General features: G+C 36.6%; 1 protein-coding gene and 2 non-coding genes across 3 annotated transcripts in view; 1 reads left to right on the forward strand and 2 right to left on the reverse strand.

Moving 5' to 3' along the window:
• LOC132124552 (uncharacterized) overlaps positions 1–13552 on the reverse strand; it is a 37307-nt gene extending 23755 nt beyond the window's left edge. The window contains exons 1-4 of the mRNA XM_059535612.1: positions 13378–13552; positions 661–850; positions 433–571; positions 222–355 (exon numbers count right to left, since the gene is read on the reverse strand). Of these exons, the coding sequence (XP_059391595.1) occupies positions 222–355; positions 433–571; positions 661–850; positions 13378–13453 (539 nt within the window). The 5' untranslated portion in view covers positions 13454–13552. The remainder of the gene's footprint in view (positions 1–221; positions 356–432; positions 572–660; positions 851–13377) is intronic.
• Positions 13553–19896: 6344 nt separating this feature from the next.
• Positions 19897–19969, forward strand: trnar-acg (transfer RNA arginine (anticodon ACG)). Its single transcript has one exon. It is a non-coding gene; the product is annotated as a tRNA-Arg (tRNA).
• Positions 19970–20965: 996 nt separating this feature from the next.
• trnar-acg (transfer RNA arginine (anticodon ACG)) lies at positions 20966–21038 on the reverse strand. Its single transcript has one exon. It is a non-coding gene; the product is annotated as a tRNA-Arg (tRNA).
• Positions 21039–21084: the final 46 nt, after the last annotated feature.

The following is a 21084-nucleotide window of genomic DNA, read 5'->3' on the forward strand; positions in this document are numbered from 1 at the left end:
CATCAAAAACATGAACTAATAGGACTTTATGGCAGTCCAAACAATTAACATGTGAGTCTGAAGTCCAACGACACATGGGCTGACCTTAATAATGTTAGATTTTTTATGGTCACTCCAATGCATGATCAGACTTACATCAAGAATTTAGAATTGATTTAATTGAATAAATGAACTATTTTAGGTTTTGTTGGATCATTATGTTGGTAACAATTAGTTTTTACCTGAAAAATCCAAGTAGGCCAAGTCTGTACTGAATCAGAACCACAACGACATCCTGATAGGCAGCCAAAACATGTCCATCAAACAGTGACGCAGCAGCCATCGACAGACCTCCACCATGGATCCAAACCATGACCTTTTGCACCATTAAAAACAACATTAAAATAAATTCATAAAAGTGCAACAAAGTTTATCCAAAACAGTCACTCTTACAGGCAGCTTGTCATTTGCTCCAGGTTTAGAGGGTGTGTAGACGTTGAGGTAAAGACAGTCCTCTGATGAGTCAGGAACCTCTAACTTCAATGATAGATTGGCTACCAAGTCTACAACTAACTGCTTATCCTGCAGACACCTGGGACAGACACAGAAGAACAATGTCAAATCTGGGTGTTGAAGCCAAACGGCTGATCTACAGCTGCATTAGTTTGGTTTTATTCTCACATGAAGGGCTGTTTTGTAGCGTCTCTCACTCCGGCCCATTTCTCTGCAGGCTGTGGAGGAGAAAATCTCAAAGGACCCACGGGCGGCTTGGCGAATGGAACACCCAGGTAGGAATGGACAACTGTGTCCTTTCCCTTTGCTTTCATATATTCACCTTTCAGGGCCCCAAATGTGGTTTGCAAGACAGGTCCTGTGTATTTAAAAAAAAAGTCATAAAAAGCTTTACACAAAGCAGCACTGCGCTCACAAACGCTGCTTCATCAGTCATACAGCCATGATAAAATTAAAATTAAATTGACCAATCGTCCGATTGATTAGCATCACACAAAGGAGGGTAAAAATAAATAAGGTGAAAATAAATGCATATTCTAAATTATAATAAATTATTGCATATCATACAATAAAAGTGTTTTTTTGACCTTGCATGTATGTCAACCTGTTGTTAGGAACTCTTAAAATTATTATTAAAATAATTATTATTGGAAAACCGTGTCTGTGTTAATCAGTGTTGGGAAGGTTACTTTGGAAATGTAAAAGGTTACAGATTACAAGTTACCCTGTTTAAAATGTAATAGTAGTGTAACTTTTTCAATTACTCTATTAAAATAATGTAACTAATTACTTTTGAGTACTTTTTGATTACTTTTCTAAATTTGTGAAAATTAAAGAATAATAAATGAAAGCATATACATCAACTTAAATACATTTATCTAATAAGCATGTGACGTATTCTGTGTAATAAACTCCTGAAACATTGGTGTTTTTTTTAAACTGCTGTCTCTTTGTATATGATGATAGTTTTCTCAAAATAAGTCAAATGCACATGAAGTGACACAGAGCAGTTCTAGAAATTATGTTTATGTGCTCGTGTACTCCTACAGTATATTGAGATGGGGTGGTGTTGGCGCAGTGGATAAGACACACGTCTTTGGTGTGAGAGACCCGGGTTCGAATCCACTGTGAGACACCAATGTGTCCCTGAGCAAGACACTTAACCCCTAGTTGCTCCAGAGGCGTGCGACCTCTGACATATATAGCAATTGTAAGTCGCTTTGAATAAAAGCGTCAGATAAATGTAAATGTAATGTAAATGAGATGGCAGAGGTTGAAAACACTGCGAGCTTCAGTAGGCCTATGTGTAGTAAATGAAACCATGTCTTTGCCATTAATTTACAGGAGGGGCAGACTGGGAAAAAAATTCAGACAAGAAAATTCAAACTCATACAAACAAATTCATGGACAAAACTATTTTTTTGTATGGACCTGACATAAAAAAAGGTTTAAATCTTTAATTTGGGGACATGCAAAATAATTAAAAGTTCTCTCCTGAACTGCACCTTCACTTCTATTTTTCTCTTCAGTCTCTTTATTTTGCTCTGTTATCCATCTCTCTCATGACTTTAATACTCAAGATTGAACAAAACTATACTTTACAATACAATACTCTACAATACTACAATATCTTTATAGAAAAATCCTAATACTGTACACGAGTCATGTTTTTCCCTAACAAAACATTACCATGCTTTTATTAGCCTCTATAAAAGTAAAATAACCTTGTTTTGTTTTTGTTTTTTTGCAAATGGATTTGTATTTATTTTTAAATAAATACATTTGTAAAATAATTTTACATTTTTGGTTACCACAGTTAAACAATAGTAACCATTTTCTCAATTTACAGTTAAATATTAAAATGTTCATTTTCGTAAGGGTTGTGGTGTTGTCTCTCGTAGCTCCCCCTAAACCTATAAATAAAAATCTGAATTTTTTTCAGCTAAATACCTACTGTAACATTACAACTGATAACAATGATGTCCTTTATATAGTATTTTGAGTGATGACTGATGAGCAACGTGCTGCTGCTTGATTAATTAAATAAAAAAACAAAGACAAAAAAGCATCTTTACAGATGAAACTGACCTAAAACCCTGAACAGTAGTTCTGCTTCTCTGCTCCAGCTGTGCGCTTCCACAGTCCACTCTATTCTCTCTCTCTCGCATTGATTACTCTGAGTCTGATCCAAACCGTTTGGCGGAGGCGCGGAGAACGAGCGAGTCATGACTAACAATTCATGACTTATTAGAGATTTAATTATCAAATGGCGGATTCGCAAATGATCGCTTTAGTATACAATAATTATATTAAATAGTGGGGCAAAATCGGCTGCCAGGCCACCGGGAATTGTCCCGGTTCTCCCGGTGTCCAGTGCGCGCCTGATTTCCACAGACACGCAGAATGTGCAAGTCATATATTGCATTTTTGGGGCTTTATATTCACAGACACTAGTCGATGTCATGTTTTGATTCAAGTGTACTGACCTACTTTTGATTTAGTCATCCAAAATGTGGCATATTCCGTCCGCGTTAGGCATTTCGTTTTTATGACTGGATTCTACGAACCAGACTGTATTTCCGCATCCCGGAAATTATTAGAGCGGTATGTCTCAGAATAGTCAGTGCAATTTGGGAAAGAAATCAGTTAAATCTGTATGTGGATGTGTGTAAATATTAAAATGTAATCCCCTTTGTAATCGTTAAAAATTTCATAAGTAACTGTAATTTAATTACTCATTTTTTCGTAGTAACTGTAACTAATTACAGTTACAATAATTTTGTAATTAAATTACGTAACGCCGTTACATGTAACTAGTTACTCCCCAACACTGGTGTTAATGATAGTGAATTTAGTGACATCATTAGATGGCGACAAGAGAGTGTTTTTACGTGTCAGCAGTAAAGACTTTTATATTGTAAGAAACACTGTTGTAAAAAACCCTTACGAAAAATAAGATTATTCAAGTGTGCTATTAGTATACTTCTTTTATACTAAAATTAGGAAAGTATGCTTTTAGTTTACTTTTTATTTACTTCTCAGAAATGGGCTTTATGTACTCCTCAGAAATATACTTAAAATAACATTTAAGTATACTTGACTTATACTTACAAAAATTCTAAATATATTTGAGCTATACTTGTGCTCCTAGAATCTGTGTTTTCATTGTTATACGGTAGAGGGCGCTAGTACACATCTTCTGCACAGAATAAAAAAAAAAAAACAAGTGAAAAAAAAAAAGAAACAGCAGATACTAACACATGTAACACGATCATCTGACATGAAACAACATAAAAACTGTAATGTTATGGAATAAAATGTCGACTGATGAAAAGGTAATAATTACAATCAAGCTTTTGGGGTGTTGATCGACTCTTACTACATTTTCATTATCATTCTGAATCAAATTCATAGTCTTTTTCCAGCTTTTTGTTCAAAATGTTATTTCTTTATTTTTTAATGAAACTTACCAACATTAAAGTGTTTTTTTTTTATCCATGAAGCTAGAATAAAATGTTTTTCTTTCTTTGGATGTTTTGTATGTTCAGATATTCATACAACAAAATCTATACAAATTCAAACCTAAATAGGGAGATAGTAGTATACTTAATGTATGATGTAAAGTTCACTTAAGGAAAACTTATGAGTATACTTGCAGTAAAAAAAACTACTAAACTAGAAGTTTACTAAGACTATAATTCAAAGTGTACAAAGTATTTAATTAGTAAACTATCAGTAAACCTATAAGTTCACTTTTAGTATAATTGCAGTACAAATTACAGACATAGAGATAAACTAGTTGTGTACTCAAAGTTTACTACTGTTATACTTAAAGTATACTTAAAAATATACTTTTATATACTAGAAAGTGGGCCAATTTAGTCCCAAGGAGTATTGAAACAGTACACTTACAAGTATATTACTAGAACACTGATATTTGTATACTTGCTACATGAATTATACTTAAAATATGCTTGAATTTTACTTAAGTATACTTAATAAAATAAACTTGAAGTATACTACTTTTTGGTAAGGGAAGGAAGTTATTTTTACTTTCAACATCTTGTAAGATGCAGCCAACAAATGCACTGAGCAGCGTTTTCATTGGAAATCACTCTTAACAGATGAAAGGATAGTACCACAAAGATATCACTTTCATCAGCAGACATTCAAACTAATGTTTTATTGTGAATATGAGATTGATCTGAAGAACGAATGCTGTATCAGATGCAATCACACTCACTCTGTCCATCTCTCTCATAATACTTTACACTACATAATACAGTGAGCTTTAAAAACAGTAAATCAATATGTTTTTAAGAAGTAACTCAACATTCATTCGTTACTAGCTCTAAAGTGAGTTTCAAATTAGTAAAGGAGGCTTCGGCTAAGCAGTTAACGGTCAAACTGAAAGTACATCCCAAATCACGTATGCACTATTCTATGATGTTTTGTAGTGTGAGTAGTGTGTTCACATTGAAAATCCCCCCCCCCCCCCCCCAAAGTGCACTTCAAATACTTGGATGATGCACTTAAATAAGTCAAGTAAATTAAATTACATCGCAAAAGGGGAGGGGCTATCAGACTTTATTAATGACAAAAAAAACGTATAAAATTCATACACTACATGGTTGAGTACATAGCACAAAAGTACACAGTGTATAAGTGCATAGTTCCGTTCAAGCATATAACAATGTTTAAACATTAAACCTAGATAAATGTTTGCTGTAGGCTATCCAGTTTGTATGGAGAGAGTAAGCTAAAGTGCGCTTTGCAGTACATGGAGGCGCCAGCACGATCACTTGCGGGTTTTTTTTCAGATAATTTTCATTTTTGTCATTTTTGCTCATAAAGGTTATACATCATTCATAAGAAAAGGTTCTAGTTGTATTTGTGTGCACTCACAATATCAACTAAACATTGTGCTTTTATAAAATAAAGAAAACAAATATGATGCGCTTTCTGCCGTCTCTTCTCGAACAGGAGCGCTTCACAAAAATGAACCGAAACTCAGCGAATACATTCCTCACAGACATGATAAATATATTTATAAATATAAAGCTTAAAATTACTACTTAACAAAATAAAATAAAACAAAAACTCTTTCATTATGATCATAATCCGTAAATATGCACTACTCTCTAAAGGCGCGTCTAATGAAGATATGGCAAGTCATGATAGACATCTTCATCCTTGCGACACCAACTCAGAAAACACAATTTATTAGTAAATAATTTAAATATCTCCTTACTGCTTCCCTCTGACACATTTATGATAAATACTTTTGCTGATGATTTGCAGCAAGCGTTAGCCTATTGCTGCATTTGAATGCAGAACTCTTCAGCTGCTCTGATGGCACGCACCACATGCAACTGCTGCTGCTGAACACTAAACACTGTTGAGATGCTCTTGACAGTCACGATGGCCCGGGTTGGAATTCAGGACTCTAGCACATTACCGTAGAGACAAGCACACAGAATAGCGCTCATTCTAGGCTTCTTTACTAGCACATTGTGCACTCTGGTCCCAACTGTAGGCCCCTGGGCTTCAGCCCCTTAAAGCCAGTGCATCAATGCGCCCCTGAACATACAGTATATATTTTGAAAATATTTATGTTTATACATCTATATATTCATAATCTTATATTTTATATTATATATAAATATATTTAATATATAAACATATTTTTCTTAAATATATGCATGCATGTGTTTGTATTTATATATACATAATAAATATACACAGTAAACACACATATGTAATGTAAACATTTTTATTTATTTTGGATGCGATTAATCACAATTAATAGTTTGACATTACTAATATACATACATTAAAATCAGGGGAATTTCATCCTAGGATGCAGTCTCTCCTTTCCTCAAAATTGGATCAGAAAATAATCTATATTACAAAAATAAAACAGCCCAAATATGACTAAATATGTTATTAAAAGTCTAAAAGTCACTCGTTTTTATAAAGTAACACTGTCCTACAGCGATAGCCACAGGTAAAGTTACAGCGGAGGCTTGCCTCCCTTCGGTCCATTGACTTTGACAATGATCAACCAATAACTGGATGTGATTGGTTCCTGCGATAAATCCCGCCTCTTGTTTCGTGCAAGCTTTCGGTCTGAATTAAGAAAATTATGGAGTCATATTAACTAATTATAATGTAAGTATATACAAATCTCCCCTTAGATACCACTACTTTGTGTCACTCAAAATAAAGATTGAAATGGTCTGAAAATGTGACGACTGCGTCATGTTTTTAGTGAGCATTCAGCGTGATGAAATGAAAGATCTTCATGTCTGTGACAGTGTTTACAGAGCTTTTATGACGATGACCCAAAATTAAGTTGACTATTAAAACAAACAGCTGAACATCAGTCACAAATAAAAGTATTTTGCAGTATTAAGCTTTGTTTACATTAGATAATACAAATACAGTTGTTCATTGTTAGTTCATGTTAGTTCACAATGCATAAACTAATGTTAGAAAACAACTTTTGATTTTAACAATGAGTTTAACAATGCATTAACAAAGATTCATAAATGCTGTAGAAGTAGACTATTGTTTATTCTTAGTTCATGTTAACTAAAGTAGTTAACTATTGTTAACTAATGAAACCTTATTTTAAACTGTTTCCAGAATATTGTTCAAATTGTTACTGTTATTGTTTTGGAATGAATATAAAAATGCATAAAAACAATATGAAATGTATAATTAGTATAAAAAATATATAAAAAATACAAAATAATATTAATAAAATACTAAATAGAATTATATTTGCTTTCTTTTTTATGTAATATTTATTTACCCAGGAAAATGTGATAAACTTAAATGTAACAGGGACACACACACAAATATATATATATATATATATATATATATATATATATATATATATATATATATATAAAACTGCCTCCTCATTTTAAAACACCACTGCACGTGCATATAGATTTATATATTTATATTCTTATATTTTATATAAATATTTAATATATAAACATAGCCTAACATATTTTTCTTAAATATATATACATGCATGAATTTGTATTTATATATACATAAATGTACACCGCACACAAGCATATTATGTAAACGAAAACTTTTATTTAAATTTTTATTTAACTTTTATGCGATTAATCGCGATTAGCCTACTCCTTTGACAGCACTAATTAAATTGTATATATATATATATATATATATATATATATATATATATATATTACATGCTATAGGCCTACTCCATCTGAAACTATTTTATAATGTTCTATATTTTATTTTTATTTGTTAAATTTTATTTTTATGCATGCATTATATCCCATTTGCCATATGTAAATGTTGCAATACATAATACTTACATATTTACATACAATACAATACTTACATATGTACATGTTACAATACATAAAGACATTGATCAAACTTAACCGATTATGTATCATATACATGCCTGTAACGGGGTAACCAAATCCGTGTTTTTGTACGACATATAGTCTTTAAGACTACATTTTAAGTCTACATTTTAATAGGCTATTAGAAACAGGCTATTAGTTAGATGCTATATTATTTATTAAGCTTTGTCTCTGGATAACTGATTTTTAGAATAGAGATCACCGTTCTACGGTGGCCCAGTAGTGCACAACACAACGACATTAAAAAAGCAAACATAAGCTCACAACACAACGACATTAAGCCACAACACAAATACATTAAGCCACAACACAACGAAATTCTCACAACACAAATACATTAAGCCACAACACAATGAAATTCTCACAACACAAGGAAATTCTCACAACACAACGACATTAAGCCACAACACAAATACATTAAGCCACAACACAATGAAATTCTCACAACACAAGGAAATTCTCACAACACAACGACATTAAGCCACAACACAAATACATTAACCCACAACACAAGGAAATTCTCACAACACAACGACATTAAGCCACAACACAAATACATTAACCCACAACACAAGGAAATTCTCACAACACAACGAAATTCTCACAACACAACGACATTAAGCCACAACACAAATACATTAAGCCACAACACAAAGACATTAACCCACAACACAATGAAATTCTCACAACACAACGAAATTAAGCCACAATTCAACGAAATTCTCACAACACAACGAAATTAAGCCACAACACAACGAAATTCTCACAACACAAATACATTAAGCCACAACACAACGGAAATGCTCCCAACCACTAGGGGGCAGTTGGTCTGCAGAAACGGGCAATAGACTACATATTTCCTGTGAAATCTCAGGGCGAATAAAAGGTTCCTGTCTTTATTCTGCCGTAGTGTGAGTGCATTACCAGCTGCAAACTTTTATCCATAAACTATGAATATTAAATAATAAGTATACCACAGCAATATAATTATTTAATGAAGAGTTCCATAGACATCTGTGAGGGTGGTTTACACAGCTATTGCTGTGACCCGTTTTGTGAGGCTCCTCAAAGGTTTTTCACACTTCTCCACTGGATGTAGAAACTCGAAATAAGTGGATTCAAATTAGTAATGTAAGATTTAAGGATTTCAACATCACTTCTGATACTTCAGTCTGCAGGCGCCTCTTCAAGAATGACAACAGCATGCGAATCTACACTAGGTAAGATCTAAACCTTTATTACTATATTAACGAGCACAATGTAGGCCTATTGTGAATTTTTTAATAGTCATTATTTATTTTTTGTCGCTGTGGTTGCCTGTTTGTTTAAAAACCTCTTCCGTGGATCAAGGCAATACGTGTTAATAGATGATTAACCCAAAAATAAAAAAATAAAGCTGTCATCATATACTCAACATTATGCCGCTGTAAACCCATATGGCTTGCTTTGTTCATTGTCATACAGAAATGTTGTAAATAATGTTACCGTCAGTCAGCTATCTAGATAGACCCCACAGAATAAATTCAGAACAGTTTAGAATGACACGAGGGAGAATAAGCTAAAATCTTTTTACAGACCTACCTTTTTTCCACTTGTATGTCAATACATTATACATTTTTAAGTATCCTTCAGGTTCAGTGTAGGCAAACAAACTTTTTACATTGTTTGGTGTGTATTTTCTGAAAACATGTCTCATCCAATCTAGATTTGAGAAGTCATTTAATGGCCTTTTGGAGAGTTATTGAACCTGCATTCCACATGGTTCGTGTGACCAGAGCAAGGACAGCTACAGCGAGGAGAGAAGTTGGAATAACAAGCAATGCAATGGTAAATATTGATATTGTATTGTTTGTGACAGAGAAAGAAAATGTTATATTTATTTTCACTTTTTAATGCACACGTTACATGCATGTATCATAATTATTTAACATTTATTTTGACAGTGTCAGTCTCTGCAGCCCTTGGATGAGTTCCCCCTCTTCATGGTCCACCTTTCAGTCGATCTTCCACAGAGAGATCTGGCCTTACACAAGAAACTTGGGATGGATTCATTTGGTTTTATTTGTACAGATTACAATATAAAATGTAAATTAAATATTATGTAAGTGCAAATATATGGAACTTTAATATGTTTTCTTGCTCACCAGTGTAATGTAAACATGTAAATATCCACACTTAAATTTTTTAAACTTTGATACAGTTTTAATAGTTATGTAAAATACAAATACTAATAACTATGACAGTGTAATGGTGTGTTACTATATTTTTATAACACTACTATATTTATAACACTTCTGCCACTTGGAGGACTGCTAGGTCAGGCAGATCACTGGTGACATCACTGTAAACATTCTCCTGAGATGAAAAACAAAGGTATAGTGTAAATTGACCATTAAGAAAAATAAAAAAAATCCACCATCATTACAAGTTGCATGCATAATGAATAGAGCCATAATCATTATGATTGTGTTTTTGTCTTTTTTTCTGTTAGGGCTAATCAAATAGGCATGTTATAAATTATGAATAAAAGCAAGATATGAAAAGATGATCAATATCAATATTAGACACTTTCCTCCTACCTTAACCGCTCAGCGAGTTTCCTCTCTTGAAAACAGGACCACCATCCCACTGACAGGACCTGGCTTGACTCTCTAGGCATACCAATGGGCGTGTTAATATTATTAATCAAAGTTTATTAGTTATGTCATACATTAAAGAATTTGATAATTCTCTTACTTACCATTGTTCTAGGTTTGTGCCAGCTCTGCTCCCTTCAGTGCAGCTCTGTACAGGAGGAACTGCACTGATTCTCAGTTCTGAATAGTGTGCTGTCTGCTACAGTGCTGCAACAGTGTGGATGGGAGTCCGTTAAAACAATCTGTGAAGATAATAACATTGGTTTACATATTTAATTGATTTCAGATACATTTGGAATTACTTTCAGTTGCATTTTAAATTATTACATTGTAAATTACTCTATATTTAAAATAAATTATGACAAATAATTAATATTTTATATAATGTTACAAACATGCCAATAGACTGTAAAGAGATCAGTAATATTTCAAAGGATGTCCCTATCTCTCTTAACCATTTCTGATCTTGGTTGCTTTTTACTGAATAGCTTTATCATGCTTGTGTTGGGGATCACTGGAAAACTGCTATATAAATGTGAACAATTAATTCAAGCTTCAGGTTACAGATAATACAATTTGAAAATATAACAATAACTGTCAGACTAAAGCCCCGTTCACACAATAATGATAACTATTAAGATAACGATAGAGTCCACAGCAGCGAACGATATAATCTGTTTATTCTAAGCATGCACACGCTTGTCCGCTGCTTTACATTCTCGAGCTCTTTATAGCAGGATTCTTAATGGGTTTCAATGTTTTTAATCGTTCATCAGCTGGAAAAAAATAGTTCTTAAAGTGATTCCAATGATATTGTTTCTCTATGTCTTTATCATTATAGCTGTGGTGTGGACTCTTTTTTTAAATAGTGAGAACGATTTTTAAAACTAAATATCTTTATCGTTTTCTTTATAGTTTGGTGTGAACGGTCCTTTAAGATTTATTATGATACATGGCAATCTAAAAATGGCAACAGTACACAGCGAGTGAGCAGGTGGGTTAATAACGAGATAAGCGATTATGATTGGCTAAGGCAGAGTCATGTGTTTCATGGTAGCCAATCAGAGCCAGTGTTTTTACACACACGCGCCAGCGGCGCCAAACACACACAGTCACACACACACACAGCAGCCGTAGCAGCAGCAGAAATGGCGAGTCAGGAGCAATCAGATGAAAAGTTGGCATTTTCAAGGTGGAGATATAAGCACTTCTTCAAATTCATTGTAGTCAAAGGCAAGAACGTGCATGTAATGTGTGACACACGCATCTACAAAGCTAGTGGCCAAAAACACTTTTCTTACAAAGAGTGCAGGATAAAACTCTTGCTGTCTGTTGACAGGCAATAAATCTCGAAAGTTATGTACAAACACCTGTCTGTTCTACTTATTTCAACTGACTTTTGAAAACTGCTAAAAACAAATTCTTTGACATATAGGATTTTTTTTTTTTTTTTTTTTTTTTACAGTAACGCAAATAGTTACTTTCCCTGGTAACGAGTTACTTTTATTATGGAGTAATTCAGTTACTAACTCAGTTACTTTTTGGAACAAGTAGTGAGTAACTATAACTAATTACTTTTTTAAAATAACGTTCCCAACAGTGATAACAGCAAACACCGATGCAAATCAACGTGGATTACCGTGGAGTCCTGCTGTTATTTCTACTATCTCTTATGAGTTATAAAAAGATGAGGTGGACGGAGTTTAAAGCTAAACTCTAACTTAGCCCTGCTATTTTTGAGCTGATCAAGTCAGTGCAGCAGCGTTATCCAGCCTTATTAGCTAGATTTGCTAGAAGATGATAGAACAATACTCACCCTAAAGTTGTTGATGTAACTTGAAACGTTTAATGCCCTTCTCCGCGCGATGAAATTCATTTACAGTCATCAGAGGAAGTTCTTGTAAGATGAAAAATCTTCTCCTCTTGTCAATTTGAAAGCTCTACGGAAAGAGCAATGGTTTCCCCGCACAGCACCGGATTTAAATAAGCCCCCTGAGGAAAAACATTGTGTACAAGAGCAGAGCTAAACGGTCCAAATTGAAAATATTACCAATTTATTTTTTGCTCGATTCATGAATCGATACATTAAGATTATCAGGATCAAAATGTTTAATAAAAACACGTTTTTCATTAAAAAAAATCGATTACACATATTAAGTTACACATACGTCTCGATGAAATATCGGTGTTTCACTTTCAACACTGCCCAGTGGTCGGGAGCACTTCCGTTGTGTTGTGGCTTAATTTCGTTGTGTTTTGAGAATTTAGTTGTGTTGTGGCTTAATGTATTTCTGTTGTGGCTTAATGTCTGTTGTGAGCTTTAGTTTGCTTTTTTAATGTCGTTGTGTTGTGCACTACTGGGCCACCGTACCTTCTCACAAGATTCTGAAAACAAACAAAGAAAAAAAAAAATTATATATATATATATGTGATTGTGATGTCAAATGTTTAATATAGACTACGTAGAGAAATATATAGCAATAGATATTGCATGTGTTTGAATCGCGATCTTTTAATGATTAATCTATATGAGCCTATAGTCTATGTATTTTTTAATGTCATAATTTGTACCAGTCCTCAAAAGTTTACCCCCGCTTCCGCGATCCCTGGGTCACGTCCACTTTCGCCCCATTACCATTTAGTAGATTCATTTACCTGCGTTGCGCTCTGACAACTTCGCCGATGTGCACTCGTCTGTTCATATTAAAACGCGTGAAAAGCAAAGTTGCTTCAATGTTTGAGTAAATGCAGTTTTTATTGCGTTCATAAGAAAGCTGTGTTTGTCCGTTGGCGTAGCCTACTGTTGTGCATGTAAACGCGCTCCTTACCATCCTCTGCTTTCACTGTGTTTTGTAGACTCAGCTGGATCAGGACGCAGAGTGAAAGCACGACAGAGCCTCTCATCGTCAGGCCGTGTTCAGTCCCACAGCAGTATGAGCGTTCACAAGCGATCTGCACACTCTCAACTCAACTGCGCAATCTGGGCACACTTTGAACTTTGCTATGGGACTGTGGTTGCCAGATTCAGTAAATCCCGGTTAAAAATTATTCAGTTAACTTTGCTCAAGGTTATAGCCAAATGCAGCGCAACTGCATATTGTCAGTTAAAACGTTCTCAAATGCGATGGAATGTTTAATTGAGACGTGGAACGCGATTTCACGGAGGCCCGGCTGCGTTGAATTGAATAAGCAGGGCCGGCTCTATGTTATATGGTGCCCAAGGCGAGAGAGGCGAGCGAGCAGGCGGCCGCCTGTGTCGCCTGTCGGCAAAGCCGGCCCTGTGAATAAGGACCACAGAAAAGCAACCCCACTTTTCCCAAAATTAAAATGAAATCTAATACTTCAGCTTTTCAGAGCTTCAGCTTTTTGAGTTTTTTTATTTGGTTTTATTGACATCAAATTATCTTTCATGTTTGTAACTATTTTATCCTTTTTAGATTGTTTCAGATTTACTTTATATACAGTCATGGCCAAAAGTTTTGACAGTGGTCCTTAACAAAAATTGTGTTTTTGCAAAGTTTGCTGCTTCAGTAATTGTAGATTATTTTTCCACATTTCTACGGTATACTGAAAAACAACAATATGCATAAGTTTAAATGCTTTTATTGGTAAAATTATATATATATAATCAAGTCAATATTGAAAGAAAAAAGTGACGTGAAAGTGACATATCAACAGTGTTGACCCTTGTTCTTCATAACCCCTGCAATTCACATGCTGGATATTACTGGGCCAAACCCTGATTGATGGCAATCCATTCTTGCCTTATTAGTTGATCACAATTTGTGGGCTTCTGCTTGTCCACTCGCCTTTTGAGTACTGACCACAGGTTCTCTATGGGATTGAGATCTGGGAAGTTTCTTGGCCACGGATCCAAAGTTTCAATGTAATGATCTTTCGAGCCACTTCTTTATCACTCTTGCTTTGTGACATAGTGCTCCATCATGCTGGAAAATGCACAGATCACATATTAGATCATTGGTAGAAGTCGCTCTTGCAGGACGTTTTGATACCATTCTTTATTCATAGCAGTGTTTTTGGGCAGAATTATGAGAGAGCCCACGCCTTGGTTGAAAAGCCACACATGGATGGTCTCAGGATGCTTCACTGTTGGAAAAACACAGGACCCAAGGTAGTGCTTACATTTTCTCTCTGAACATTTGATTTTCCAGATGTCCCAAACAGTCAGAAGAGAGCTTCATCAGAGAAAATAACTTTGCGCCAGTCTTCTGCTGTCCAATCCTTGTACTTCCTGCTGAATTTCAGTCAGTCCTTGATGTTTTTCATGGAGAGAAGTGGCTTTTTTACTGCCCTTCTTGACACCAGACCGTTGTCCTAAAGTCTTGGCCTCACTGTGTGCAGATGCTCTCACACCAACCTGCTGCCATTCCTGAGCAAGCTCTGCACTGCTGGAGACTCGATTCCGTAGCTGACTCATCGGGAGGAGACGGTCCTGTTCTATTGCTGACTCCTCAGAAGGAGACGGTCCTGTTCCGTAACTGACTCCTTGGGAGGAGACGGTCCTGTTCCTTCGCTGACTCCTCGGGAGGAGACGGTCCTGTTACGTCGCTGACTCCTCGGGAGGAGACGGTCCTGTTCCGTAACTGACTCCTTGGAAGGAGACGGTCCTGTTCCGTAGCTGACTCCTCGGGAGGAGACGGTCCTGTTCCGTAACTGACTCCTTGGAAGGAGACGGTCCTGTTCCGTAGCTGACTCCTCGGGAAGAGACGGTCCTGTTCCGTAACTGACTCCTCGGGAGGAGACGGTCCTGTTCCGTAACTGACTCCTTGGAAGGAGACGGTCCTGTTCCGTAGCTGACTCCTCGGGAAGAGACGGTCCTGTTCCATAGCTGACTCCTTGAGAGGAGACGGTCATGTTCTATTGCTGACTCCTCAGAAGGAGACGGTCTTGTTCCATAACTGACTCCTCGGGAGGAGACGGTCCAGTTCCGTCGCTGACTCCTCGGGAGGAGACGGTCATGTTCTATCGCTGGTCATGTTCCGTCGCTGACTCCTCGGGAGGAGACGGTCCTGTTCCTTAGCTGACTCCTCGGGAGGAGACGGTCCTGTTCCTTAGCTGAATCTTCGCGAGGAGACGGTCCTGTTCCTTAGCTGACTCTTCGGGAGGAGACGGTCCTGCTCTGTAGCTGACTCCTCGGGAGGAGACGGTCTTGTTCCGTCGCTGACTCCTCGGGAGGAGACGGTCCTGTTCTGTAGCTGACTCCTCGGGAGGAGACGGTCCTGTTCTGTAGCTGACTCCTCGGGAGGAGACGGTCCTGTTCCTTAGCTGACTCCTCGGGAAGAGACGGTCCTGTTCCATCGCTGACTCTACGGGAGGAGACGGTCCTGTTCCGTAGCTGACTCCTTGAGAGGAGACGGTCATGTTCTATTGCTGACTCCTCAGAAGGAGACGGTCTTGTTCCATAACTGACTCCTCGGGAGGAGACGGTCCAGTTCCGTCGCTGACTCCTCGGGAGGAGACGGTCATGTTCTATCGCTGGTCATGTTCCGTCGCTGACTCCTCGGGAGGAGACGGTCCTGTTCCTTAGCTGACTCCTCGGGAGGAGACGGTCCTGTTCCTTAGCTGACTCTTCGCGAGGAGACGGTCCTGTTCCTTAGCTGACTCTTCGGGAGGAGACGGTCCTGCTCTGTAGCTGACTCCTCGGGAGGAGACGGTCTTGTTCCGTCGCTGACTCCTCGGGAGGAGACGGTCCTGTTCTGTAGCTGACTCCTCGGGAGGAGACGGTCCTGTTCTGTAGCTGACTCCTCGGGAGGAGACGGTCCTGTTCCTTAGCTGACTCCTCGGGAAGAGACGGTCCTGTTCCATCGCTGACTCTACGGGAGGAGACGGTCCTGTTCCGTCGCTGACTCTACGGGAGGAGACGGTCCTGTTCCTTAGCTGACTCCTCGGGAGGAGACGGTCCTGTTCCTTGGCTGACTCCTCGGGAGGAGACGGTCCTGTTCCTTAGCTGACTCTTCGGGAGGAGACGGTCCTGTTCCTTAGCTGACTCTTCGGGAGGAGACGGTCCTGTTCCTTAGCTGACTCCTCGGGAGGAGACGGTCCTGTTCCTTGGCTGACTCCTCGGGAGGAGACGGTCCTCTTCCTTAGCTGACTCTTCGGGAGGAGACGGTCCTGTTCCATCGCTGACTTCTCTGGAGTTTTTTTGGCCAATGAAGCTGTTAGCAATGATTTAAAATGCATCTGATCACTCTACACAATAATCTAGAAACAATGTGAATGTACACCTCAACAGCTTAAGCAGCAAACTTTGCAAAACACAAAATTTATGCCACTTCCAAATCTTTTGGCCATGAATGTATGTATCTATTAATCTATGTGATGCAATACTTTATATCTGTTTAATTAGTTAATGTAAATTTTCTACTCCATCCAAAACTATTTAATACATTTTGTAAAGTTTTATTACATGTATTAATTACATTTATTTTGTTTTAATTTATTTGTGCTGTATACATGCTATATGCGTCTGAAACTATTTTATAAAAAAAATTTATGGTTTAATAGAATCACAGACGTGGACATGAATTTCTGTTATTCGTTAATGTGTAACATTTAGTCTGTTTTTAGATATTTTAAATATATATTATATTGCTAGTTATTATTAATATTACTTTATTAGTAATTACACTTTTTGTATAATTTGTATAATTAATAATGAATTTTTTTTTTGCATACATCTGCAATCATACATATGCAGGAGGTCAAAAAAACTATAGGGGGCCTGAGCAAACTTCCAATGTGCCCTCAAGATAATTAAAAAGTCTGACCTGGGAAAGTCAAGTAAACTAAAAACCTTTTAATTGTAAATTTTAATATATTTTAAAGTAGCTTTGCGTTTATTGTGAGCAAGAAATTTTCCCTTGGAATCAACAAGGCTGAAAAGCAATGATATACCAAAAATTGACAGAAAATAAAGGGGATCCATATTAGGCAAGTTATAATGTTAGAGAAAAAGTATTTAATGGTGTGGTTTCTTTCAATCTGGCAACACAAAGAACGTTATCAAACAGTGGGGTCTGTCATAGAGTAATTCTATGGAAGCATATGGGTAGCGATATTCAATTTGTAATGTAATATGCAAAATGACAATGCAATATGTAAAATGGCAATGCATTTCTGTATTTACATTAACATTTTCCAATACATTTGTGCAACGTTTGGAGCAAAATGAAAATGAAAATTAAATTACATAATTTTCATTTGCCATTTCATACACCAGTTTTAAGATGTAAAATGAAAACTAATTTTAACGCTTTATAAGTTGCAAAATTAAAATGAAAATGTATTACAGAAATGATTAGATATGTATAACATGTTCAAGCAAAAACTGTGGCAAAATTATCATTTAAATGCTATTTTTCTTAAATGCATTAACACTCACAGTCAAGACACTTACGATTGCATTTTTTATTCAGTGTCCCGCAATGAATGTAGCAAAATTCAATGTGCACATTGAAAATGCATTCCGAGCCGATCACGTGTCCGCCCCCTCCCGCCATGTCAATCACTGCGTGAACAAGGCGGGGCTTGCAGAAGGTCAGAGACTCAAATCTCAAGAAGAGGATTCAAGTGAGAGAACATGGACAAGACAGTTGGTCCGTGTACGTTTTGATCATTTCAGTTTATGGCTCTAATATTTCATTCGCACTTGTGGGCGGAGCTGAAACGCTGCTTTCATCTGATTGGTCGAATCGCTCCACCTTCAACTCGGTCTTTCCATTCTTTCAGGCAGAATAAGAGTCAGTGCCTCTCTCATCAGTGCCTCTCATCTTTTAAGTCATAAGGCACTAGGTATGTGTGTGTGACATTAATAAATAATTGTAAAAATTAATATTGTTACATTTCTGAAATAAAAATATTAAAATTAGCTCTATGCTGCTCAGTGCTCCTGTAGCCTACCCCAGAGTGCCCTCTCGCGGCTGTAGACGGTAATGTTTTCTCTTGGTTCTGAATAAATGCGACTTATATATGGTTTTTTCCTTATATATGACGTATTTTTGGACTGATGCAACTTATACCGAAAAATACGGGTAACATTTCTATTATTATTTATTATGAGAGTAATTGACACAGACTAGAACTTTAATGTTTCACCAAATTCAGCTCAGATCTTCAGACTCGTCTGTCTCGTGTTGCTGTATAACTGGCCAGACTTATCTTCCCAAAAAATCCTATTAAATTTTATTTCACAAATTTAACTATATTTATTTCCACTTCACTGTTATCCAAGGAGACAGAACTATTTGCACTGTTTTTATCAGTGGGACAATATTTATACAATACTATAACCTTGAAATAATTTAACGGGGTCTCTTGCAAGTCGCAGCAGCACGAATTATGTGCCCAGCTACATCTGATTCAAATATTATGCTAATTAACAGTGAGCAGTGGTTTCAGACATTACAGTGCTTCACTCGCACTGACTCTAATTCTGCCTGAAAGAATGAAAAGACCGAGCTGAAGGTGGAGCGATTCGACCAATCAGATGAAAGGAGCGCTTCAGGGCCGCCCACAAGTGCGAATGAAATATTGAAGCCATAAACCGAAATGATCAAAACGTACACTGACCAACGGTCTTGTCCATGTTCTCTCACTTGAATCCTCTTCTTGAGATTTGAGTCTCAGACCTTCTGCAAGACCCGCCTTGTTCACGCAGTGATTGACATGGCGGGAGGGGGCGGACATGTGATCGGCTCGGAATGCATTTTCAATGTGCACATTGAATTTTGCTACATTCATTGCAGGACATTGAATGAAAATGCAATCGTAAGTGTCTTGACTGTGAGAGATTAATGCATTTAAGAAAAATAGCATTTAAATGATAATTTTGCCACAGTTTTTGCTTGAACATGTTTTACATATCTAATCATTTCTGTAATACATTTTCATTTTCATTTTGCAACTTATAAAGCGTTAAAATTAGTATTCATTTTACATATTAAAACTGGTGTATGAAATGCCAAATGAAAATTATGTAATTTAATTTTAATTTTGCACCAAACATTGCACATATGTATTGGAAAATGTAAATGTAAATACAGAAATGCATTGCCATTTTACATATTGCATTGTCATTTTGCATATTACATTGCAAATTGAATATCGCTACCCATATGCTTCCATATAATTCAGCCCTTTACCCTAGTGTCTATTCATAATGACGACGCCACGAGGATTTTGATATTACCTTACATGGACCTACAGTTCACGCAATACACATGTTGACCTAAAAATAGAACAGTATAGTTCAAAAGGGCTTGTTAACTTAGCGATACTTGGATTCACTCGCTGCGGTTGAGGTTCAGGTTCAATTCGCCAAAGATATCGGGCCAGTGGCGCAATGGATAACGCGTCTGACTACGGATCAGAAGATTCTAGGTTCGACTCCTGGCTGGCTCGGTTCTTTTGAACTCTGATTCGTTAGCCTACGTTTTGCGGCCTGCTGATAGAGATTCAGGCACGAAAACTCGTATAAATATGCATGTTTACATTCAAATTAATTTAATATAATGTAAAATTAGACTTTAGAACTCGTATGAACTGGTTTGTTGTCGATTCGTGTTATCTCTAAGGGTGGAAAAGTCAGAGAATCCTTTGCTAAACTGACAGTTGAACAAACGACACTGAAGAAAGCTAAAAGGTGACTCAAAACAAAGTTTTAACTTTAATTTCGAGTGCAAGTCTACTGCCCTATCGCGGCTTCTCCTCGCAATTGATTCAAATAAGAAAGTTATAAAATCATGTCAAATGCTACAATATTATATAGAAACCCTCCTTTGCTGTAATAAGCTGCACTATCGGTGCCTGCATAAAGTTATCAAAACGTATAAATATAATAAACTTCATCTAAAACATAAAATATCACCTTTGTATTGGCTGAGGTAAATAAGTAGTTTGACGATCGTGCCGCGAGGGGGCAGTGCTTCACTGTCCTGCGCAAAATAAAAGAGCCTTTACAGCAAAATACGCTGTAAACTCGTTTTAGTTGATAAGTTCACAGTGTAAATACTGTATATTTGCGAATAATTGTCAGAAACTGCTTCTGAAAATATTTCAGTGGGGTTGGGTCACTATAAGCCATATAAATCTACCATAGATCGGTTATTCGGATCATTTTAGGTGTTTTTTTCTACCTATTGGCTTATAATCATATTTTAATGTCTTTATCAAAATCTTTGACGTTTTTCATCGTGTTGAAGATAAACAAAACAGTGGAGAAATGTATTTAAACAAAAGGGAATCATTGAGTTATAACGATTGTTTTTATTTTGAGCGTTCACATACACTCTTTAGGTGTATTCTGCGTCCATTCACCAATAAAGTGTTTCTAGGAGTATCGTGTTTCTAATGAGTAAAATGACCCAAATGAACTCGAGAATCAGAGTTCAAAAGAACCGAGCCAGCCAGGAGTCGAACCTAGAATCTTCTGATCCGTAGTCAGACGCGTTATCCATTGCGCCACTGGCCCGATGCGTAGTTTATCTCAAGCAACGTGAACTCAATATGAACAAAAC

This window comes from Carassius carassius, chromosome 43 (assembly GCF_963082965.1).
Source record: "Carassius carassius chromosome 43, fCarCar2.1, whole genome shotgun sequence".
In the NCBI taxonomy this organism is placed as follows: Eukaryota; Metazoa; Chordata; class Actinopteri; order Cypriniformes; family Cyprinidae; genus Carassius; species Carassius carassius.